Source organism: Dendronephthya gigantea, unplaced genomic scaffold (assembly GCF_004324835.1).
Source record: "Dendronephthya gigantea isolate DGI-Jeju-01 unplaced genomic scaffold, DenGig_1.0 000026F, whole genome shotgun sequence".
In the NCBI taxonomy this organism is placed as follows: domain Eukaryota; kingdom Metazoa; phylum Cnidaria; class Anthozoa; order Malacalcyonacea; family Nephtheidae; genus Dendronephthya; species Dendronephthya gigantea.
This window is the reverse complement of record NW_021163036.1, coordinates 970,837-995,825: the sequence shown is the minus strand read 5'-3', so window position 1 is coordinate 995,825 and position 24,989 is coordinate 970,837. Positions and strand designations below refer to the sequence as shown.

The 24,989-nt window shown below is 38.4% G+C and overlaps 2 protein-coding genes across 2 annotated transcripts; one reads left to right on the top strand and one right to left on the bottom strand.

Moving 5' to 3' along the window:
• Positions 1-1,495: 1,495 nt before the first annotated feature.
• On the top strand, positions 1,496-22,004 carry LOC114523000 (voltage-dependent N-type calcium channel subunit alpha-1B-like). Its single transcript, XM_028543793.1, has 43 exons — positions 1,496-2,060; positions 6,738-6,843; positions 6,931-7,070; positions 7,412-7,527; positions 7,639-7,791; positions 7,919-8,130; positions 8,586-8,698; positions 8,947-9,062; positions 9,373-9,423; positions 9,710-9,851; positions 9,959-10,131; positions 10,237-10,349; positions 10,505-10,614; positions 11,054-11,185; positions 11,479-11,551; positions 11,722-11,845; positions 12,207-12,414; positions 12,548-12,590; positions 12,969-13,224; positions 13,420-13,552; positions 13,652-13,787; positions 13,925-13,984; positions 14,067-14,173; positions 14,584-14,695; positions 14,807-14,914; positions 15,291-15,343; positions 15,441-15,498; positions 15,575-15,675; positions 16,293-16,494; positions 17,094-17,258; positions 17,376-17,483; positions 17,558-17,641; positions 17,839-18,033; positions 18,283-18,374; positions 18,555-18,711; positions 19,026-19,153; positions 19,319-19,415; positions 19,605-19,809; positions 19,966-20,084; positions 20,191-20,357; positions 20,781-20,910; positions 21,014-21,121; positions 21,254-22,004. The coding sequence occupies exons 1-43, from the start codon at positions 1,861-1,863 to the stop codon at positions 21,593-21,595; spliced, it is 5,748 nt and encodes a 1,915-aa protein (XP_028399594.1). The 5' UTR covers positions 1,496-1,860; the 3' UTR covers positions 21,596-22,004.
• On the bottom strand, positions 21,899-24,927 carry LOC114523001 (beta-1,4-glucuronyltransferase 1-like). Its single transcript, XM_028543794.1, has 7 exons — positions 24,734-24,927; positions 24,422-24,617; positions 23,986-24,230; positions 23,565-23,733; positions 23,274-23,445; positions 22,722-22,839; positions 21,899-22,600 (listed from the first exon to the last, which is right to left on the bottom strand). Exons 1-7 carry the CDS (start codon positions 24,872-24,874, stop codon positions 22,385-22,387), a joined length of 1,257 nt encoding a protein of 418 aa, XP_028399595.1. The 5' UTR covers positions 24,875-24,927; the 3' UTR covers positions 21,899-22,384.
• Positions 24,928-24,989: the final 62 nt, after the last annotated feature.

Sequence of the window (24,989 nt, the reverse complement as noted above, 5' to 3'; positions counted from 1 at the left end):
AGCGAGCACTTAGAACTTCAAATAATTTTAAATATTTCTGACAGCAACAAGGTGTAGTTATCACTTTAATTGATAATGGAAGGCGTCGTCTATCTGTCGATGGAAAAAACCGCTTAAATCTGACAGGTTGAAGAGTACATGTTTCCTTTATTTGCATACATATTTTAAGGTGAACTCGGCCTGTAAAATGAAAGTTCAATTACTCCGCTAGTTTCCCAGCATCTGAGGGAAAATTTTCGCCCAAAAAACTTACAAAGTGATGAACCATACAGTCATATCGTGATCACAAGTAAATTGATGTAGCGAAAAGCGAAAACATATATTTTCATAAATTTCAATGCTATGCCAATTACAAGATGTCATTTTTCTAAGTATGCTTTTTCTTGTATGCCATTATATTGCATAAGATGTAAATTAAGATTACTACGCATATGGTAAAGACAGTAAAGTAAGAGACTTTGGATTGTATAGGGTTAGGGTGGGGAATAACACTTGTCTTTCATCGGTAAAAAGCTTGGCTGTATTTGAATTGACATGCAATTATATATTCATATGAGGATTTGCAATTGGGTTGCGCATACACTGCACGATATACAAAACTGGATCACGTTTCTGCTATTAATCAGCCAGTGGCGGCCATCTTGGATGCTCCATTTCTCGTAAATTTTCTGATGCATGCCGCTGGTCAGGGCTGTCAAAGTTTTCTTCCAGCACAGCAGGCTCCGGTTTTTCAGCCTCTCACTGACGAGGAATCAAAAGCTTTGCATTCCACCTGTTGATCTTAATTTTACATAAGCCACCCGCTGACAAATATGATTCTGCACAAGTGGGAGAATTTCCGCTAGTGTGGACCAACTTGACGGTCAATTTTAGCAAAATTGAAATTGCGGCATAAAAACGAAAGTATAGTCAATGTGGTATTTATCTCTCCATTAAATTAATGTATATTTTCATTTTGAAGCAAATCTGAGCGAGTAGAATTTCTTTTCATGCCAAACTGATATCCAAATGATAGTGAATGTGAGAATTTTTGGGCATAGATTTGCCCATGAAACGAACGTGGGTCAATAGCTCTATATTTCCCTTCTCAGACTGAAGCAAAGTAGTATATATTTTCCATCTTATCGCACGGTGTCAATATCAATAATTAGTGCCCTGCGTTCGATAAATGTTGTCATGACTACTTCGAGAGACTTCTCTCTCAGATCCCTTACACAAAGCTGTGCAAATCAGCTTATTTGGGCTACATTGTGTGTGTTGGACTGATTCATTTACCACGTATATATACTATTCTGCCCGTCAATAACAAGGCTCGTAAATTATAAATCGCTCATCCGCCAAAATTGCCCCCGCGCGATTTGCAGCCATTTTTTCTATATTGAAATCAACAGGTATTTAAATATATTTCTTTTTTGCTGACGATTGTGCACAATCGTATATATGCGCACATTTTCTATGTGAGAATAAAACTGCCGATATACAAAAACTAGTGATATATGATTTTTTTTAAATGTGATAGTTTGGGATGAATCGCGAATGCGCGCGTCGCGTCGCTTTCCCCCTCATTTGAATGCGTTATATATAACAAACTTTGATTACGCCACTCGTAATTATTCAAATAAGCTTGCAGAATGTATTGTGTGGACTGATCAAAATGAGCCACCGACTATAAATGTGGCCAGCTGCTAACGCATTGAATACACAAGTAAAGCAGAGTGTTTTAAACCAACCGCATCAGGATAAACCCTGCCGTTATTACAGTCGAGTACACCGATCTGTCCGCAAATATGACAAGGTAACCGCTACGAACGTTCTTCAACCCAAAAAGGCGTTTTAAATCGTCGACGTTTGAGCGTGGACATGGCTGAAAACGTACGACACAATGGGATTGACAGAAATCGATCAACAACGGTCGAATCGTTGCTTCGGCGCTGGATGGGATTTTCACTTCGCGGAGAAAATGCTCAGCTTAGTTCACAAAAGAAAGAGAGTCGCTCGCTGTTTTGTTTCTCGACAAAAAATCCAATACGGAAATATTCGTTGAGACTTGTCAATTCAAAGTATCCTTTTGCCAAAGTATACATAAATGTAGTGTTGTTTTTGCATAATTTTTGAGGTCTACCTTCAATAATAGCTCTGGGGGATATAATAGAATTTGTATGTGAGTTTTTGGCAAGGCTAGACGCAATATTTTCGCATTCCCAAGCGGGATTTGGCCTCGGGCGAATTCTATCCGTGATATCCGAGTAGAATCCTAAGCGGCAATCTTCACGAACCGGCAAAGCCAACGGTGACATTTCATATAGTTTATTCAGTCCTTGTGGCCCTCACAACTTTCAATATGAAAAAACTTTAGAACGTGATCGGTTTATTCTAGAAAAGTACACGTATGTATACAACAGGATTGATTCCAAGTAGGGATTTCGGAATACGCATTTTCGCCATTTGAAACGTGTAGATTTTGCTGGATTAAAGGAAAAAAAGTCGGTATTCATCTTTCGATTTTGCCAAACTTGCGCCAAAGTTAGACAGGCTAAATCATTTCAAACGACGACATTCCTACTTATCGGAAATTGCTGAGTGACTTGTACATCTCGGCAACATGCACATATCCGTTCGATGCGATTCCTTATTTTGAGAAGCGACGATTAACTTAGCGAGACTCCTTTATAAAAAAATACGGCGAGGCAAAAGGCAGATGCATTTAAGATCTGACGGAATATATTTCGTACGTGTACATGCAGTTGCCCGATTTGTCTTTCAAAGAAAGATTGAAAAAAATTGAACGGTAAACCAACTTTCGGCGACGAAAATGTTTATTAATTGTTACTTTTTATGTTTGTTACATTTAGACAGGAATATATTGCGGTGTTTTAATAATATATACGATGGTATAAACAATGCAAGATTGCAACATATAATATGGAGTATATCCCCCCAATGAACCACCGTTATATCAACTTATATGTCTGAAAATTTATCTTCATTCCACTGCAACAGTTCCGTAATTCGAACAGGCGACAGTAGTTTTAGACATGTACACTTTGGCCAAATGTTGAACTAGAAACGCACTAAAACTTATCGAAGCTTTGAATTTATATATTATAAAAAAAAACTTGTAATTCCTGAGTTTACCGACAACATTTTGTATTGTTTAACAGAGCGCACAGCACGAGACTCATTTTAACCCTGTGATCACTTCAAAGTCGACATGGAGTGCTTTTCGCTTTTGATCTAAAGTATAGCTTACAAACTTTTGAATTTAAAAAAAAATCGGTTAGTCTATGTAATATATATCATCAGAAATAATAATTGCATCGTCATGCTTTAAGAGCGTCTCGTGTAAATTTCATTGCCATTGGCCTTGGCTCGTTTGCGAGCGAGAATAGCTTTTATCGTAAGCCTAAATTGGCAAAGTTATTATAAAGATTAATATATCCAAAGGCAAAGACAACCGAATTCATTAATATTGTCGAGTCAAGATCGTTAAGCACTTTTTTCAGTATATACGCATACGTTCTTTTAAAACTTCTTGTGATATAGAATTATAGATGCTATATTTAGCATAGTACGTTGGTTCATCTCTGCTTTTAAAAAATCGATCTTGCCTGTGAGTTTTGTTTATTTTGAACAGCATGTAAGGCTATCTTAATGTGAAATTAAAGCCGAATAAGACTGTACTTGCATGAACTTTTTTTGCACATTGTTTTTAATCATATACAGGTGTAAATAAGGTCTTATATTTACAAATTTACATATATCGGTATATAAAGCATCAGTGAATTCAAATCTTTCATTTTAAGAAACAGTTTCTATGCTTGTCAATGACTATGTAGCTATATACTAATTACTAAGCTTGTCTATGACTAAAGCTGTAAAGTTTAGGTGTATTTCTCGTATTAGAATTTTGGTTGTAACCGATTACATCGTTGTAGATATTGCGTTTCTTCTATCTATAGTTCGTATTATTGAAAGCGAACTATGTATTATTCTTTTGTGCTCAAAAATAGCGCATGGCAACAGCAATTCTAACTAGAAATTTTCTCTTTGTTGCCCGCTTATATTTTGCGCGATAGACTATTATATACCCACGTTTGTGACGTGCGTGTTTGTATAAATATTATCGCAAGAAAGATTCCACATAACAAAGAAGAAATGATAATCGCCAAACCGTTGCTAATGATTAAAAAGCTCGTACAAATTATGCCATAGCTGTATAGATATGAATACGACAGATATATCAGTTTCCTTTCCTGTGCGATATAATTCATTTCCTTGCATGATAAATAATATTATTAGTGTTGGTTGTTGTATCTAACGCTAAGTCTAAGGCCAATTTTGATAGTGAAGGGAGAGATCTTTACTACTTTCGTATTCGGTTACTGGTAAAAGTAAATATTTGAGTATCCTCCTGTAGTGACACTGGATCAATAAGAGATTTTTCTTACTGGACCTCTAGGAAGAAGAGTTTAGAACTGATAGAGCTATCCAGTATAAATAAAGTTAGTTTAGTTTAGTTTTCCTCCTGTAGTAACACTGGATCAATAAGAGATGATCCTTACTGGACCTCTAGGAAGAACAGTTTAGAACTGATAGACTCTAGGAAGAACAGTTTAGAACTGATAGAGTTATCCAGTATAAATAAAGTTAGTTTAGTTTAGGTTTCATCCTGTAGTAACACTAGATCAATAAGAGATGATCCTTAGACCTTACTGGACCTGTTAGTAGAAGAAGAGCAATTTACAACGCATAGAAAATGCTTCAAAAAAGGCATAGACATGCCCATAGAGTTACACATGCAATGGTCCTCCATGCACTTGCTAATATTAATAAATAATATAAAGTATTGTAAAGTACTGACTCTTCTAAAGAAAGCCCTTATCGGTCGAATCATTGAAAAGATGTTTTCTTATCAATAATAAATTTTAGGCAGATAAAGAACCGACATGTTGTTGACGTTGACGCGATGTTAAATTTGAGAAACCTGCTATGGTTCAGTCAGTATATACCACCATCTTATATAGTGACTTGCTCATAAATAAAATTAGTTTAGTTCATGTCTTTTCCGGTAATCACAACGGGCCGATGTTAGAAATAATCTTCACTAAATTTTTATTCACTTTTAATTGTACGAATGCAATATAACTTTTTCGACGTATAGAGCTAAAGGGTTGGATGCTGGTGTACAAATTATATTCGTATAATTAGATTAACGATTCATACACAGTTACATACAGATCCCGACGCGGAAATTGCGTCCCTAATTCTTCTCAACTGGTGGCAAGATTTCAAGAAAAAACTTCCAGCATAAAGCTATTACAAAGACGCTTGCGAAAGCGCGTCTTACCGAGGACTTCCTGCATGTAAAGATGTGGGATCGAGCTTTGCCGTTCGCTTTTAATGCAGGCGACGAACGTTTGACTAAATGCATTATAAAGTTTCTTTAATGGATAAATTCCATTTGTTAGCAGTGAGTGAACATCTCGGCCTCAGCGTTTCTTGTTTTCAGTGTGTTAATTTCTTGCTACGGAGCAGGTGCAAAAATACTCTCGATTATCTAAGCCTCGCGCGCTGAGCGGTATATATACATTAAGATTTCATAATTTGATAATCAGTTGTGTGCAGATGCGAATATTCGTTATATATTTATGTTTACAAGCGAAATACTTTAATATTACTATATAAGAAAAAAACCCCAGAGAGCGAACCTTGATCAATTATGTAAAACTGTTTCTCGAAAACGGCTAAATTAATATAGGGAATTTCAAAAGAAACACTTGAAAACTTTCGGGACAATATATATACAAATGCCCGCAGCCAAAATTTCTACATGAAAATTACCGCGCCAGTTTTACATGTATGATCACAAAAATAGTGACGAATATTTACTAGACTTTTCAAAATATTTGCAGCCTTGAGAATTGTTTAAAAAAGTGAATTAAATGAAATCTTTTGAAGGAAATACGTTTTTTCTTTACTTTAATCTGTTTATGCATGCTTGGCGTTTATTTCTTCTACATATATTTATACAAACGTGATATTTTCAGAATGAAAAAGTTCGACTCTGCATTATAGCTACTTGTGACTCTATGTCAAAATTACATGCATGCACGTATAGTCTAATAATTATCATCTGTCCATGCAATATCAACATCCTATGTTATTTGTTTTTCATTTTCACGACCAAATTCTGCAGATCATGTCCGCGATAAGCTATATTCGGACGTTTTTGATATGTCATTTGCAAGATTATTGCTGGAATACGTTAGGGAGCTGTTATCTAAAATCAATACACGTGGAAAAGAATAATTGAGAATGTTTAATTTTATCTTTGTTAGCAATGTATCCCCATATTCCCTGCGGCAACTTGATTAGGATGTACATTTATTTAAACGAAAACAAAAGTCAAGATTTTAGCACTATGGCTCATGATTTTGTTTGTTTTTTTTCAGAGGAGTCGTGAAATTTCTAGGGTATACAGTAATCGGTTGTATATATGAAAATCTTGCCATCCAAGATGGTGAATCACTTGCGCATGCGTTACTATACCACATCGCAAGCATTTATTGTATTTTTCCGTACATCGTCTTTATCTACATACATCAAATGGAGAACAGCTCAAATACATTAATAAATACAAAATTATATCGGATTAGATCTCCTGTGATGTCGTTTTAAGACGGTTAAACTTCCACTCCTTCCAGTTTGTTTTTCTTAACTTTCATTTTCACTCCCAGACCGTTCGATTACTTCATCCTTCTAACAATAGCAGCGAATTGTGTTGTACTATCAATGGACGCTCCCCACCCCGCAGGGGATTCGACCGACTTGAATAGACAACTGGTAAGAAAATACTAATGAACAACTCTTAATTAAAACTGCATATCATCACTACGCTAACATCGCCATAATGTTGCTGAATATTTCCAGGAGGCAAGCGAAATATATTTCGTTGCCATATACAGCTTTGAAGCTCTTGTAAAGATCTTGGCAATGGGCTTTATTCTACACCCAGGGGCGTACTTACGAAATGGCTGGAACATTTTAGATTTTATCGTTCTTATCGTTGGGTAAGTAAATGGCAAAGGGCCTGTTTACATGGAGCGAGTTATCTCGGCTAGGCGAGCCGGGTTAAACTGCATATAATGAAAGACTAATCAGGTTAAACCTTTGATGTGATGCTCTTTTTACCTCGCCCAGCCGGGATAACTTGCTTCATGTAAACAGCCCTAAGATAACTGCTATTCCTTGGGCTAGTGCCGATAGACCGGGGTAATTAATGGGCGTCACCTTCCCCCCTCCACCTCAAAAGTTCGTTCTAATTAGAAATCAGGTGAGTTGTGACTTGTGAGGCAAAGGTATACGGAATTTTTATTCGAAACATTATTATGTCATTCGTCTCGTCCTTCAGAATTATCGGCGTGGTTCCCGAGATGAGTCAGGAAACTAAAGATAATTCCGAAGGAATCAAAGCTCTTAGGGCGATACGTGTTTTGAGACCGCTGAAACTGGTTTCCGGTATTCCAAGTAAGACTACGATATTCATTATAACTGTGTTGTAACGCAATGTTGATAGTAAGATTATACCCACCAGAGTTCTTCTTCATAAGCAAACCAATCGCTCGTATATTTTGTCAGGTTTGCAAGTGGTAATGAAGTCAATAGTTCGTGCAATGAAACCATTGATGCAAATCTTATTTTTGATACTGTTTATAATTGTGATATACGCAATAATTGGTCTTGAGCTGCTGGTCGGTCGCTTTCATTGGACATGTAGAAAAACCGCTACGGGTAAGATTACATCAAGTATACTCGTGTAATGAATGACCTTGATTAATTAACCAGCTAGGAGTGGGTCAGTCAACTTTGCAATTAACTGACCGAGGGTAACCGCTGAATCCAGTTCTTTGTTCTTCAGGTGAGATGAGTGAAACTCTGCTGCCAAGTCGTCCGTGTGGGGACGATGGAGGACGGACGTGTGGAAGTGGGGAGAGATGTGAATATATCAACTCGACGGCCCAGTGGCCTGGACCCCATTATGGAATAACATCCTATGATCATATATTCCTGGCTATGCTGACCGTTTTCCAATGTGTCACAATGGAAGGATGGACAGACATTATGTATATTGTGAGTATTAGTGATCACAATTCTGAGCAGTTCACTCATTTCACCCCTCACTCACTCAACCTCTCATCTTACTCCTCCCCCTACCTCTCCCATCACCTCTCACCCCACCACTCATCACTTATCACCCGGCCACCTCACCTCGTCTTGAACCTCACCGCACTGTCACCTATTACCAACCAGTTTTCGCAACGCATGCACACCCGCTCAAATCCTCCTTTTACCCCCCCTCACCCTGATCCCCCTTGTATCCCCCCACTCACCCTGATCCTCCTTTTACCCCCCACTCACCCTGATCCTCCTTTTGCCGCCCCCGCCCTCACTCACCCTGATCCCTCTTTTTTTCACCTTCACAGGCAACCCTTCTACCCACCACTTGTCCAATTACATACTCTCTCCACTTTCCCCTTCTCTGCCCCCTCACCCACCCTCCTCACCTTTTGCAATTGCACTTGTAGAGTTTTGATGCTCGCGAGTACGAGTATGGTGTGGTGACGTCGATTTTGTACATTTCATTGCTGATTATTGGATCGTTCTTCATGTTGAACCTTATTCTTGGTGTTCTCAGCGGGTCAGTAAGTCCAGCCGTTCAAGAGTATACCATCTTAAGTGCAAAAGACTGTGATACGCCTGTGAAAATCACTGTTTCATAACATAATTACTAAAAACACAACGAGAAATATGTGATCAACTTCAGTGATAAGTGCGGAAACCATACATGCATGGTTTTTAGAGGCAATCAGTTGTTTTTTCTACCAGCATTGCAAATCTCATTTACAAGTCTAAAACGCTCTAAAACTTGCTATCATTTTCTGACAGGGAATTTGCCAAAGAACGCGAGAGAGTGGAGAATCGTCGTTCCTTTTTTAAATTTCGTCGTCAGCAACAGATGGAAAGAGTTATGTCAGGTTATACAGATTGGATCATAAAAGCCGGTAAATAAGAATGAGTGTTTTGGATCGACTTGTACATAATTGTTGCCATTACTTGTCTCTGGTCAAACAAAGTTTAGATTTGCTGAGTGTTTGCAAGCTAGTTTTAGTTTTTACGAGAGTTTTATCTTCTCCTATTCCTTGGTTTAACGAGAACAAACTTTACATAATCGGATTATATTGCAATTCAATGAAATTTCAATTATGATTCAAGTTTCCAAGTTTGGAATGCTCAACTTCCTGAGTTTTCCTCGGTGAAAATGTTTATATTTATTTGAGCTGTATTTATTTTATCGTTTGATTGTCTTTCAAGAGGAAATAATTATCAGAGAGGAACAGAATGAAGATGAAAGACAAGCTCAAGGTATGATATTGTACCTATGACCGTACGCGTAAGCTAGTTGGGCTTGTATATTAGTAGCAACAGCCAACGCTCAGATTAACTTTGCTGCCATAATCATCTCACATTGGGAAAAGTTGAAGGTGAAACACAGAATAACACATTGTAAAGCAGTAAGTATAATAGACCACTAAGGCTAGTACGTATTTGTAGCAAAGGTCAGCATCAGTGCTTGCGAAAAGTACAACAATTCTGAGTTCTGCCTGAAGATTTTCACATTGCAACATTCATAGAGTTTCATCTCTTACAGCGGCCCGGCGAATTCAGGAAAATATGGTGCACAAACGGCACAGCTTGTCAGAGTCATTCATGAATCTCATTGATGGAAATAAAGAACTACTGAACCATTTGAATAACTGTCGAAAAGACGCTCAGAGCTCAATGGCGAACAAGTAAGCACAATTGTGAGATGTTTTTGAAACGTCCATGTTCCAGTAAGTGCATGTATATATGTCAGCTCGACCGTGGCACCAACGTCTACCATTTTCCTTTCTTTCAGAACCGATGCGGTGCGAAAATTGAAACAAAAAATGAAGAAAAGCCGTCTCTATGCTCGGCAAATAGTTCGAAGTAATTTCTTCTACTGGTCTGTGATTGTCTGTGTTTTTCTCAACACGCTAGTCATAGCTCTAGAGCATCACGGACAACCGGAATTTCTTACAAAGTTTCAAGGTGCGTCCATGGGTGATTACTACCCTCATCTACAGCTAAACGTAATCTACTGAAAAACGCCTGGGACATGCATGAGAAACGGCAGTTTCAATGTTTCCATTTCAGATACCTGTGAATTGGTTTTTCTGGTTATATTCATCGCTGAAATGTTGTTCAAAATGTTTGGTCTCGGTTTCCACACCTATTTCAGTTCTGCTTTCAATTGTTTTGATTTTACGGTTAGTACAACAAAGTTTTCTTTCAGTTCTTTGGTAAAATTTCCACCACAGCAATCGCGCATGTTGATCGGGCTTAACTCTATCTGCAAATAACGAGGTTCTGTAACCAATGTATATATAGCAAGCGATGTTGATTTCATTTGTAACATCTTCAGGTCGTCTTATGTGGTCTCGTGGAAATGATCATTCAGGAAGTGAATGACATCAGTCTTGGCATTAGCGTTCTAAGAAGTCTAAGACTTCTGAGAATATTCAAAGTAACAAGGTAATGAGATCAATACGGTGCCAACATCACACTTAACCCGAAGCAGGCGGATTTGCGAAAATTTTCGATCGAGAGGAATCTTTCGCGAGATTTTTTTTCAATTGTGAGAATTGAGTCGAAGTGGATTTTCACGATTGGAAGAAAAATCACGCAAAAATTTTCGAAAATGCCGCCCAGTATAAAACCGCCTTCATGTTGGCCTCGCTACGTGTGAGGGCTGTTTTTCACTTCGGATAATTATCCAGTCAACTCTGGATCGAATATAAAGGGTCTTGTTCAAATCTATTCTTCTTGCCCAGAGGATATTTTTTTCCAGCCTGGTTTTTCAAGATAGCTTCTGCCATTAGTTGGCTCGAACAAGATTGCCCGTTTAAAGCAGCACTACAGGCGTTAAAAGAAGCAATTCGGCTGAACTGTGTCTTGTTTTCTTGTTGTTTAGGTTCTGGAAATCTCTGCGAAATCTAGTAACATCGCTACTCAACAGCGTTCGCTCTATTCTTAGCCTCATATTTTTACTCCTGCTGTTTATTTTCATATTCGCTCTGCTTGGGATGCAGCTGTTTGGAGCAAAGTAAGCCGAATGCGAAATTTGAATTAAAATATAACATTTATATAGTACGCGCGTGCTAATTGGTAAACAAGCATGTTTCTATAACTGTATTTTCCCGCCGTGTTTCTATATAGTTATAAAAATACTTGTGGGAGTTTAAGAGAACTCGAAATAACCTGATTATTTCTCGTTCTCCCAAACTCCCACGCGTGTTTTTATAACTGTATAGAAAAAAGGAAAATGTTTTTTATTTCGTAATTTGACCAATGGTAAAACTCTCTTCTTGTACTAACAAAGCACTTTGAAAAACGTAGATTCAACAACAAATTGGATCCTCCAAGAACAAATTTTGACAACTTCTTCCAAGCCATGCTTGCTGTCTTTCAGGTAAAGTTAAATATAAAAAAATATAGCGATCTATTTCATAGATCAACTAATCTTTTTCATCATACCAACTAATCCAACTTTTTATTCGTTGCTTTAATTTTACACAATTGCGATGACTCGTTTCATATCATGTTGATTTTAAAAAGATGAGCTCTCTGTCTTAATCCTAGATGCTCTCTGGGGAGGACTGGAACACAGTAATGTACGAGGGTATTTTGGCCAGTGGAGGACCATATACCATCACTGGAATGCTAGCATCACTTTATTTTATTGGTCTTGTTATCCTGGGCAATTGTATCCTTTAAATGTTAGCTATACTTGAGATACTCCTTACTGGACCTCTAGGAAGAAGAGTTTAGAACTGATAGAGCAATCCAGTATAAATAAAGTTAGTTTGGTTTAGGTTTCCTCCTGTAGTAACATTGGATTAATAAGAGATGATCCTCACTGGACCTCTAGGAAGAACAGTTAGAACTGATAGAGTTATCCAGTATAAATAAAGTTAGTTTAGTTTAGGTTTCCTCCTGTAGTAACACTGGATCAATAAGAGATGATCCTTACTGGACCTCAATTAAGGAAGAACCATTTGGAAACGATAGTCTTTGTCCATGAACTAGAAGTTCCTATAAATTCTTTAACTCGGCAATCCTCCCAGACACCTTGCTGAACGTTTTCCTGGCGATAGCGGTAGATAACCTGGCCACGGCGCAGGCGCTAACACGTGACGAAGAGAGAGAACAAAAAGAAAGAGAATTAGCGAAGAAACGGATACAGGAGAAGCGGCAAAAAGGATGGATGAAGGCGAAGAAACAGTTGCCAATTGTTCTAAATTTTAAACATTTGTCGAATCTTCGTAACTGCAGGTGGGTAAAAGATAGTCATATGGAATATGGTGTGAAAATTCTAGGAACATCAAGGCGTGTGTAATAAGTTGAGATTAGATGTTGAGGAAGATTTCGTGGTACAAAAATCTCTAAAATCTTTCCCTTTTCATAGGCTTGCTGAGCAGAGAGACAACGAAAGATCTAGTTCTATAGAGGTAAATCCAAACGCTAACCCTGGGTTAAAATTTAATCCGCTGCTTTGGTTCATATGGTTCTGCACCGCTGTTTGTTTCAAGACTTCACAAAATAAGGCTTCTATTGATCAGCAAAATATTTTGTGAAAAAACATGTTCAACTTCGTAAACGAACGTTTGAAAAAAATTATGTTAAAGTTTGAGTTAACCCTGGGTTAAGCTAAACGGCTTTTGAACAACCGGGCCCAAAACGCAATGTTCTAGGGGTATAACTTTTAACAAATTGAAGCTCATATGATACGTTGGGAAAGCAAATCAATTTGCTATGCTTGAAACGCGGATAAGAAATCGAAAAAAGTAAATCCATCCATGACTTTTTTTCAATGATTTCAATTCTAGATTACGTCACCAGTGACATCGCCGAATGACGTGGCACTGCAGTTTAACAGCAACCCAGAAAGCAATATACGCGCGGGGGTGTATGAGGTGACTGAGGATGAGAACAGTACACCGCGGGATGACGGGGGTGAAGAGGTCGTACGCAATATCAGCTTTGCCGAGATACTTCAGCAAGTGAAAGATAGAGATAAACAAGAGAGACAACTTGGAATCGATGAGGATACGGAGGGTGTACAATCTGAAAACAATTACATCCGTAAGATTTGTTCGTGTAATTGTGCCTATTTTTTAGAATTTGGGCTGGGTGCGTTTAGAAGCTTTGACACGTTTTTCATGCAAGAAAAACGAAGCAGAAAAGCTTAATGGTCCAACCACATCGTTTTTTTTATCATTTTTGATCACAAGAATACCATTCGCTACCCATAAAGGTTTATTAAAAATCATTTTCCAGAACAAGGTATCAGCAATCATGGATTCGCAAAAACGCTCCGTAATCCAGAGAAGATAATTGGCCGTCGCTTGATAGCCAGACGTGTGCCTATCATAAGAAAGAATGCTCTATTTATATTTTCGCCACAAAATCCGTAAGTAACGAACGGTGAACACAAGGCTACTCAACAGCGTTCTTCGCTCCGTAGATTTGATCGTAGGGAACAAGCTGATCTTTGTTTTGTTATTTTCAGCTTGCGACGATTTTGTCACTGGGTGGTAAATCTTCGTTATTTTGATGACGTCATCCTCGTTTTGATAGCAACAAGTAGCTTGTCATTGGCTGTAGAGGATCCCGTGGAACCTTTCGGTCAGTCCGAACGAAACAAGGTAGGAACAATAGTAGAACAAGAAAATGACTGTTGGATTGTAGCAGTAGCTTCCCTCATGAAGATGTTGACTTTGATAAATATATTGTACCCCTCAAACTAGCTTTAATTTATATTTATTCTTGTCAATTGCTGTAGATTTTATCTTATTTTGACTGGGTTTTCACGGTTGTGTTTGCAATTGAAGTTATTATAAAGGTAGGCCTTCAATGTCCGAATTCCGGATCTCCTCTTTCAACACGTTTTACGTGTGAAACTGAACAAGTTTGCTCATTTGTAGATAATTGATGTTGGAGCCGTGCTTCACAAAGGCTCGTATTTTCGCGATCCTTGGAATGTGATCGACGCTGTTGTTGTCTGCGCGAATGTAGCCACGTTGGCCATCAGGTAAGGACAATGGGGGGAGGATAGAGGAGAGAAAGGTAAGAGGAAGGTGGGGGAAACTATAATGAGAGCTAAGAGAACGAATAAAGACGAGGGGAGGGGAGGAATTGGAGGAAGAAGAGGAGGGAGTGGAAAAAGGGAAAACGTTTTCGAGGAAGAGGGGGAAACGAGGAAGAAACGGGGAATAAATTGGGAGAGGTGAGGACAGGAAATGAGAGGGGGAATTGATTGAAGTGGGGAGTAGAGAGAAAGACGGGGAAAGAAATGGAAGAGACGGAGTAAGGAAAAGATGAAGGAAGAGCAGATCGAGCAAAAAATGTGCGAAGATAGTATATGCACGCAATCATACGTAATGCAGATGCAAGCTGATTATCAGTTATTCATTATCGGTAACTGTTATTTGATTTAATCAGGTTAACGTCATCATCAGAGGCTTCTATGAGTGGAAAAGACATCTTGAAATGTCTCAGAGTTCTTCGCGTTTTGCGTCCTCTAAAAGCCATTAATAAGTCGAGAAAACTCAAGGTACAGCTGGATATAAATCAATCCCATTTGTGCTAACTTTAAAAGAGTTCACTATATCTTTACAATTTGTTACTACAATTTTTGCCAACCACTTCTTTTCTCTGTTTTCAGACCGTGTTTCAATGCATGGTTTACTCTCTCAAGAACGTCATCAATATCATCCTCATCACTCTCTTGTTCTTATTTATTTTCGCTGTGATTGGTGTCCAACTATTTCAGGTACAAAGAAAACCTTTTGATGTTTAATAGAAAACTAAGTTCTCATCCAAGTAAAGAAGATAGTTCAAGATACAAATAAATCGTATTTGAAAGACTTCATGTTCTGTTGTACTAGAATTTGTTATTGTAAAGTTGCAAAGTCTGGTTGCCAATTTTTTAGAATAAAATGCAAAAAAATATAGCTTTGCGAAGTTTTCAAATTATAATCTTGTAAGGTATTCTGTACGACTGTTTGGTTCGACCATTTGCCACCATTTCCAGCGGAATTGTGCAGCAATTTTGCAAAATTTCTTTAAAGCTATTCCCACTTTACCTTTTCTGGTTTTCTTGTAATCCTTTATTTTCCGTAAAAAGATTATTTAAATATTTTCTCAAGGGGAAAATGTATTATTGCACAGACCCTTCGAAGCGAACAGAGGAGACTTGCAAGTATGTAACTTGATTTTCAAACTATAGTGCCTGCATATATATTATGCTTTTGGGGAAGTTTTAAGTTTGCTATAATTCCACAATCGTCTATTTTCAGAGGCCAGTATTTTCATTACTTCAGCGCTGCCAACAACGAAGATATTCCCGCTTTTAAGGTGGGTCTCTAAAGATCATCTTATCACGAACTTAACCAATTTCGCCTTGAATATATTTTGATTTTTTTTCACAAAGATCTCCAAACGTGATTGGAAAAAGCGTGTTTTCAACTTTGACTCCCTACCTCAAGCAATGCTTACTTTGTTTTCGTCGTTGACCGGGGAAGGATGGCCGACGTAAGTAGAACCACCAAGTTCTTGAATACTTCCAGATCTGAACCATCGACTTTTTCTATTTGTGCAGTCAGGCTGATTATCTTTAAGAACCAGGGGCCGGTTGTATCAAGCCCGTTTAGCTTAAACGGTGGATAAGTCAAAATTAAATAACACTATTACATCTCTCTTGAATGAGTCAACTTGAATTCTATGCGCTGAATATGTAGTTGTAAACAGTATCTTTGTATTAAAGTCAAAAACATTTAGTTCGCTTGTTAAATAAAACGATAAACTTGCTTTCTATTTTGAACTTAACCACCGTTTAAGCTATGTCCCCATGCATTTAGCTACACCGCGTCTTCATTTTTCTTCTTTTGGTAGATGTAAACGAGTAAATTAGTTACGGATGTTCAAATAAGAGTTCTTACCCTTCAGAGCATTTCTACCTAATTACTCGTTCACATCTGTCAAAAGAAGAAAATCGTACCAAAAATTATAGCAAAAAACAGTCTTCGGACATTAAAGCACCTCGAATGATAATTACCTATTCCTTTTACATGCTTTGAGCATATAATACTTAGAACAGGTTTCAATATCTCAAATTTGCTATAATTTTCGATTTATTTTTTCATCTTCAGGACGATGTATCATACTGTTGACGCCACTGAGGAGAATATGGGTCCCATACGAGACTACAATATTCACATGTCAATTTACTACGTTTGTTTTGTCGTCGTGTTTGCTTTCTTCTTCATCAATATTTTTGTCGCTCTCATCATCGTGACTTTCCAAGAGTCTGGAGAACGGAATATCCTCGCCTGTGATCTCGACAGAAACCAGGTGAACTGCATCCTCATTGTTAAACTAGACGGCTAACTTCCCTGAGATAGTTGAAGCTATTATCTTTTGTTTTTTGACTGACTTTTTGCTGAAGTTTTCTACTCTCAATACCGATTGGAAATTTTTATTTGCTTCGTTTTGATATGCAGCGGGACTTTTGGAGCCCAGGGCCGGTCGTTTGAAAGGCGTTTAGCTTAAACGGTTGATAAGCCAAAGCTTAAAATTCCTCTCATAGATCTTGTGAATGACTGAACCTGCATCTTATGCATTAAATATGTACTTCCATTGGCAATTAAGCTATTCACATCGACATATTTTAGCTCAGTTGTTCAATAAATATATAGTTTTGTCTTCCATTTTGAACTTATCCACCGTTTAAGCTTAACGCCTTTTGAACAAGTTACCGGCCCCAGGATTTTAGCTTATGAGCTATGAGTCAGAAGAACCGTGCTCTGGCTCAAGCAAAATATAGTCATGTTCATCATCAGTTATACAGCCTTCCTTAAATATAGTTCTGCTTTGTTTTATTTCCCTGTTCTTATCCACCAAGATTCCCCACTTTCCAAGCTCAAAGCGTTCCTACATCTTCAATTTTTCAGCGTGACTGTATTCAGTTCGCTATCAATGCCAAACCTCGCCAGCGTTTCATGCCGGAAGACAAAAGCACTCTGTCCTACAAGACATGGGTCCTCGTGGAATCAAAACCGTTTGAAATCACCATAATGATCTTGATCGCCTTGAATGCCGTCGTTCTCATGATGTCGGTAAGTCCTCGATATCACAGCCGCGCATGCGTGGAGCCATTGATAGATCACCATTACCCTGAACTAAAGTATTTTGCGAACTTGTCTATCTACATTAAGTCTTCTTCCTTTGTCTAGTACAATGGTATGAGTGACGTCTATCAGAACACATTGAACTACATGAATACTGGCTTCACCATAATTTTCACAGTCGAAGCAATTCTCAAATTACTGGCCTTCAGAGCGGTAGGTTGATGAGTTATTTCGCACTCCTCGTCTAAAACTGACCTGATCATAAAGAGCTTCATCTCATCTTTCAGAATTACTTTCGTGACGGATGGAATATCTTTGACTTCATCATCGTTTTAATAACGTTTTCAGGAGTGATTCTGAATTTTGTTCGAGTGAGTTAAGAACTCTTTTGTTTTGAAATCTGGGACTAGTACAACGAAGGTTGGATAGCGCTAACGAACAGACACCTTTTGCAATTAAAAAACCACAATTCCGGTGGAAAGCGTTATCCAGCTTTTGTACCAAGCGTTCCAGTATTCCTGTTTAAAAACACTGAACGCTATTTCAGAATGAGCTCTTCTGATTCCAGGGCAATAAAGACGACCTTCCAATCGATCCAACATTTTTCCGTCTCTTCCGAGCTGCTCGTCTTATTAAACTCATACGTCAAGGTTACACAATACGAATGCTGCTGTGGACGTTTTTACAGTCTCTGAAGGCCTTACCTTACGTTGTGACACTAATGGCAATATTGTTCTTCATCTATGCTGTCGTTGGAATGCAGGTAATGGCAGAGATGTAAAGGAAGTATTGAATTTCTCGATCATTAAGATACCTTTACACTTCACGAAAGCTATCTTTTCATTTAATATATGATTTACTCGAAATAATGAATTTTGGTACAGTTTACTATGTGTCATATCGATATTTAAAATTTATTATTCAGGACTTATGCTAAAATCAATGAAATGAGGGGTTTTATTCCTTCATATTGATGCATATTTCTGATCAATTTTTCTGTATTGTCCTGTAGTTGTTTGGTAGAGTTCAACTGAACGATGCAACGAACATCAAACACCACAACAATTTTCAAAGTTTTCCACGAGCCCTCCAAGTTTTATTCAGGTAAAACCTAAAGATACATTGGAAGCTAAAGAAACGCTATTGGTTTTTCCAGAATATGGGTCTTTGTCGTTCCTTGATGAAAATGAAAAGTTTTTCCGACATTCAAAGCATTTTGTGCAGCACTGACAATTGAACATGACTTTAACGCCTGTATTCAAAAAGTATTCTTTTCATTTTCAGAGCAGCGACGGGCGAGAGTTGGCATTTGGTGATGAAGGATTGCTTTGATCTTGCATTATGTGATAGCCGAGCTGGATTTTACCCTGGGGCAAAGTGTGGAAACACTGCTGCTTCTATAATCTATTTTTGTTCATTTTATTTTCTTTGCTCGTTTTTGGTAAGTCGGTTGTCTTCTTTGATAAACTGTGGTGGTCCAGTGTAGGTAGTATTCTACAATAAGCTGCCGTGGTTTGTGTCTGAATTACCTGAGAAAGATATCTCAAACGTGGTGGTCTAGTGTAGGTAGTATTCTACAATAAGCTGTCGTGGTTTGTGTCTGAACTACCTGAGAAAGATATCTCAAACGTGGTGGTCTAGTGTAGGTAGTATTCTACAATAAGCTGTCGTGGTTTGTGTCTGAACCACCTCAAAAAGATATCTCATGTTGAAGTTTAAACGTCCATTTTATATGAAAAATATAATATATTGCAGATGTTGAATTTATTCGTTGCCGTAATTTTGGACAATTTCGAATACCTGACTCGCGACGAGTCCATTCTTGGTCCTCATCATTTGGACGAGTTTGTCAGAGTTTGGTCGGAGTATGACCCAACGGCAACGTAAGTCAGTTCTCAGTTCTTCAGGCATGTAGACGGCCACAATATTGAACCAGTGCATTAGTTCCTCGGAACATGATTGTGGATGATAATAGTGGAAGTTTAGATATACAATAACGGTTCGACAATATGCTGATCTATACAAATGCTTGTGTGTTTTTTTTCTAGTGGTCGGATTACCCACAAGAATGTTTATCGTTTAATGTGTGACATGTCACCTCCAGTCGGCTTTGGCAGAAAATGCCCAAGATTCCTAGCATACAAGGTAAGATAAATGTTTACTAGCTTGTAGTGCGAATTCTTGAAGTGAAATTTTAAAAGGGATGAAACTGAGGCGTTAGAAATGACCTTGAAGACGCCAGCCCTAGATTCTAGCAAGAATTTTTTGGTTGCAATCGAGCAAAAACGAAAGATGGCGATATTTGTTGTAAATTTCTTTGTTTTCGTTCTTCAGCGTTTGATCAAGATGAACATGCCAATAATGGGAGATAGCACCGTACTCTTTACTTCGACACTGTTCGCCTTGATCCGTACCGCTCTCGGGATCTACAACAACGGCGAACTGTCCCGAGGAGATGACGAATTGAGACAAGTTATTAAGAGATTGTGGCCGAAAGTTTCACAGAAAATCTTGAATAGAATGGTCCCTCGTGACTCGGGTATGAACCGTGATATATGTCGATGTATTTAGTTCATCTGTCTTTCAACACTGTTACCAGAGCTTGAATTACATTGTAGCATGCATGTAGGCCCATAATATCTAAGTCGTGTCTAAGTTTCCTTTGCCAATCCAATCGACACTTTCTTTTCAATAGTTCTGAGTTCGCATCAACTGACGATCGGTAAAGTTTATTGTGCGAAGTTGATTTACGAAAATTACAAAAGTAGAAAGCGGAAACAAGAGGAAATGGATTGCTTGAACAAAAGGAAGAAGGTAGTTTTTTTTGGCGATATTTTGTTCAAAAAAATTGATCGATCTGACTGGACGGACGAGGTCAATGTAAGACGCCATGTGAATACCAGGATTTTTTTCGCTTCAGCGTCAACCGTCACTCTTCCGTCGTTTGATGGGTGCTCTGCGTACTTCGAGCTCTGGGTTGGAAGATGAAGAGGCTGGGGACCAGTCGAATGATTTACGAGTGCCACCAGCTGAACAGTTGCACCGACGGCGCAGATCTCAAACTCTCAACACACCACCACTCGCCCTGTAAGTTAATTATTGATTGTCATCATTGGTGAGATCAGATTAGATCGAATTTGTATTCACAATGTGTCTAGGTTTGGTTCAAATAAACATACCCCTGTCTCTTCTAGGAAGAACAGTTTAGAGCTGATAGCGCTATCCAGTATTCAGTATAAATATAGTTAGTTTAGTTTAGGTTTCCTCCTGTAGTAACACTGGATCAATAAGAGATGATCCTTACTGGACCTCTAGGAAGAACAGTTTAGAACTGATAGAGCTATCCAGTATAAATAAAGTTAGTTTAGTTTGTAGTAACACTGGATCAATAAGAGATGATCCTTACTGGACTTCTGGAAAGAACAGTTTTGAGCTGATAAAGCTATCCAGTATCAGGAAAGTTAAGGTTTCTTCTGTAATAACACTGGTTCCTTGCATATGCATTTTTAGGCGAGATAAAGTAAGTAGTTCTGTAAAGATAAGCAAAAACAAATCCATGAAATTCTTCCGCAAATCACATAAGAAGAGAAGCTCTGGTAATCGGAGTACGATGAGTGGAAGGATAGTCACATTTTCAGAGGTGAGTCACACCGCAACCATTGTGAAAACAAAATGGAGTTACATATAGGTAGATGTGATTTTATGACCACCTCTAGCTTTCATGAATGATTTTTCCGTTATAGGATATCCCTATGGATTTGACTGATATTAAGCCGACAATCATAGATAACGATGAAAGATGCGGTATTCTAGCTAAACCAAGGGCGTACACGTTTGATAATCCTGCCATGGTAAGGGTATTAATGAAAACTAACTTTATTGATCCCAGGAACATAGCTGCTCTTAACTAACGTTGTTCACAATAGCAACTGTTTTTACAGGTAATGCTACATTAAGTATTTTGCTATTCCATTCCGTCCTAGAGTATTGACGACGAAAAATTCATTCCAAATCTTGTCAAAAAATCGCCTTCATTTCCCACCTACCGAGGTACATGGTCACCCCTCGCCCCTGCCCTTGTTATCTTGCAGGTGCCAACTCTAGAACACACCCCACCTCCCCCCACTCCTCCAGCGCTGGATCCTTCATTTCCTGACGTCATACGGTCGGCCGAAGCCAGTCCCAGGCCGTCGCTAACTTCGGTCATACATGACGCCAATCTTATTAAGGAGATCAACGAGAAGATTGCTGAAGCTGTGAGCAGAGGACAGACTCCGTATTCAATATACGCCATCAAGGATGGAGACGAGACGAGCTGGTGTTGAATGACGCATTTCGGTAAATCAGGTGACCTAGTCAGCGGTTGTACCTAATAAGAGGTTGTTTTGAGCCTGCGATGATGACGGTCAACGTCGGCATTAATTTGGGGTCCGCACCATTGCTAGCTATAGTGTCTTTATAAAATTCGAGCCCATAGTCATTCGAGCCAGCGGCTGAGGCGGTACTGAGCCCGCGGTAAATTTTGTACATGTTAAAATTCAAAGATTGGTCGTGGACTAGATATTTCTACGAAATGGACGAAAAATCTAGTGTAGATTCCATTTAGACCATTTTTTGCTTGCAAGATGGCTGATGGTAATATTTATAAATAGTGAAAATAATTACATTTTTAAGTGATCTCGTCAGGAACGAACAAAACAAATAGATTTTATGATATTTCTTCTCGTATTTTAAAGAGTTCCCCGGCTGGCGCCGGTTTAATAAAAGAATATTTATTAAGAATTAAGCAATCAACCTGATTTTTAAGCTGAGGAAATCCTATAAAAATTTCACATGGGTTTCGCATACGCGACTAACTTTTTCCCACTGAACCTTGGTCGAGCTCCCTCGTTGACAAATCCACCGACTAAAACAGTACGTGAGGCAACTAGAATAGTATTTTGGGATAGGTGGGGGGAGGTCAACCCACACCCTCGTATGTACGCCCCCGGTGTAAAAGTAACAAACAAATTTCACCTAGAAACAACTGTCACAAATTTATAATATTTACAATCTTATTGCAATCCTCCCCGTCCAGAAGGCCAAGGATCATCTCTTGTATAGATAGCATCCAGCTAACATCTGTTCAAAGATTTCGGGTATTTATCCTTTAGTTCAGTTTTAAATGTCCGAAACAACATCCTATTTTTATTATTCTCCTCGTTCTTCGTCTTGTGAAATGATTCCTTGTTTTTGAAGCCTCGGTGAAGCAGGAATCCCCGATCCAAGACGAAATATTGATAGCCAGCAATGTGCAGTTCACAGGCGTGGCTGATCCGGTTGAAACCGTACTAAAAACACGCAGGATAAGGAAATGTATTGTCAACTGCTTTATGAGGTACATGTCTATAGGGGACACCTGCATACACAGATGAGATTCAAGCTTGTTACTGAAATATTTCTTTCACGTACCTGTCTGAATCTCTCGTCGTAGTCAGGAGCAGATTTTGGAGAGATGAAAAATGGTTCCCAGGGGTCTTGCCATTCGATCTCGTATCCAACATCCATATCTTTATCGTAGTTAACGAAACTGAAATTTCAGTGACAAATTTACTTTCCCTCTAGCACGCTCTTTCAAATGTTACTACAGGAGGAAACTGTTCTTCCTAGATGTCCAGTAAGGATCATCTCTTATTGATCCAGTGTTACTACAGGAGGAAACCTAAACTAAACTCACTTTATTTATACTGGATAGCTATCAATTCGAAACTGTTCTTCCTAGAGGAGCATTATGGATAATCTCTTATTGATCCAGTGTTACTACAGGAGGAAACCTAAACTAAACTAACTTTATTTATACTGGATAGCTCTATCAGTTCTAAACTGTTCTTCCTACAGGTCCGGTAAGGATCATCTCTTATTGATCCAGTTTTACTACAGGAGGAAACCTAAACTAAACTAAATCTATTTATACTGGATAGCTCTATCAGTTCTAAACTGTTCTTCTTAGAGGTTCAAACCAACCTCTGCCATCTTTCGTAATCAGTTGGTCTTTGGCATTTCCGACAAATATCGTAGTAAAACGGACGGACTTTTCCTTCGTCCAAAAGATTGACAAGCTCTCTTTTATCCTTGGGCATATAATCAGCTCCCTTTGAACGTACCTCGAAAGCCGGTAGCACGAAAACACTCTTATCTGAACGCGAATACGAAAATTCGTTTAGGTAAAATCTCATCTGAACTAAGGCAGAGCTGCATTTCAAGTTTAAAAGCCCTCGTGCACTGCAGAAAATTGGCTGAACGTAGAAAGCTTACCGCTGTAAAAGCTATTGCCATCAACAAAAAGATTATTTTCCGTGGCAAAAATCATGAAGTCTGTATACAAAGCCTGATTCGGAATCATGTCGATATCCACAACCAGTGAATATCGTCCCTCAACTCCGTGCTTGGCGATGTTTCTCAGTAAATTGTTGGGATATTCGACCTGGAGTGAAGATATATTTCAGACCGATATATAGAGATGATAGGTCCGCTTTGGGCGATTATAATCATACATGGTAATCCAGTCTTGTCGGGGAAGGCGATCCCAGTCAAATATAACAATATCATTGCTTGATATTTGACAGGATGTATATATATACTTCAGCCCGCCTCTATAAGGCTCTAAATCTAATTTCGCGAGGGATAAAATGCATTCTGATAATTTCCTTTCACTGCGATGGAGTCAAGACTCTACCTTTTTGTCGTAGTTTTTGCCCAAATTTTTGTTTGCATTTTTGATCTGTTTCAAAGCTCTAGAGCACTTGGCTTTGATCTCTCCTGATTTTCGTATCAAGAACATCAGGTCTTGCTCGTTCAGTAATGCGTTCACAGGATGGACGAGGTGTACCGTAGTTTTTTGACGTATTTTAGTAAAACAGGCGTAAAGAATATAGAGAGTTGTGAGCGTGCTTTCAAGACTGCGCCCTGGGACGAATACGGCTAAAGAATATTGGAAGAATATATGGTTTCAGGCTGTGTCTCCACTCTCCACTACAAACAAGGTTCATACAAATTAATTTACAGTGAATCATTTACAGTAATCCGAGAATCGACCGGAACAACCCCCACATATGGGGGAGGGGAGGGGAGGGAGACAAAAATGACTAACAAAATTACTATGTCATACAAACCAATAGACAATGGTCCCTGCCATATGTCACTTAATGACACCAAATGATGCAAGTGATCTCCTGTACAGTGGCTCGCTAACACCACTTCTGTAAACGAAGAAGCGTTTTCTGCCCTGATGAAGTTCTTATGAACATAATATTCTCCAGATTTGTCTTCTGGTAAATCGTGAATTGACAAAAATGAATCTTCATTGACCTGCGTGGTATAAAATTTAGTACAAGAGATAGTACTCAGATGAAAATCATAAAATGATGTGTGATTATTCCGTCAAACGGACCCATGAATGTTTTCGTCGCTCCTAGATAGCTTACCTTGTACTGAAAATTGAATTTTTTGAAGTCGTTCAAGGCATTTATCCTACTTTGTGTCATATAAATCATAAGCAGAATATTCAGTGATACTAAAATAACGACAAAAATAAACAGAAAGAATAAAAAACGAGACAATTTCATTGCTTAAAGTTAAAGCTTTGGGGTTGAAATTCAAAATATTGACCACCATTTTGAATCTTGAAATATTGTTAAACGAGATTCACGGTTATTCACGCACGTTCAGACGTTCGGAAAA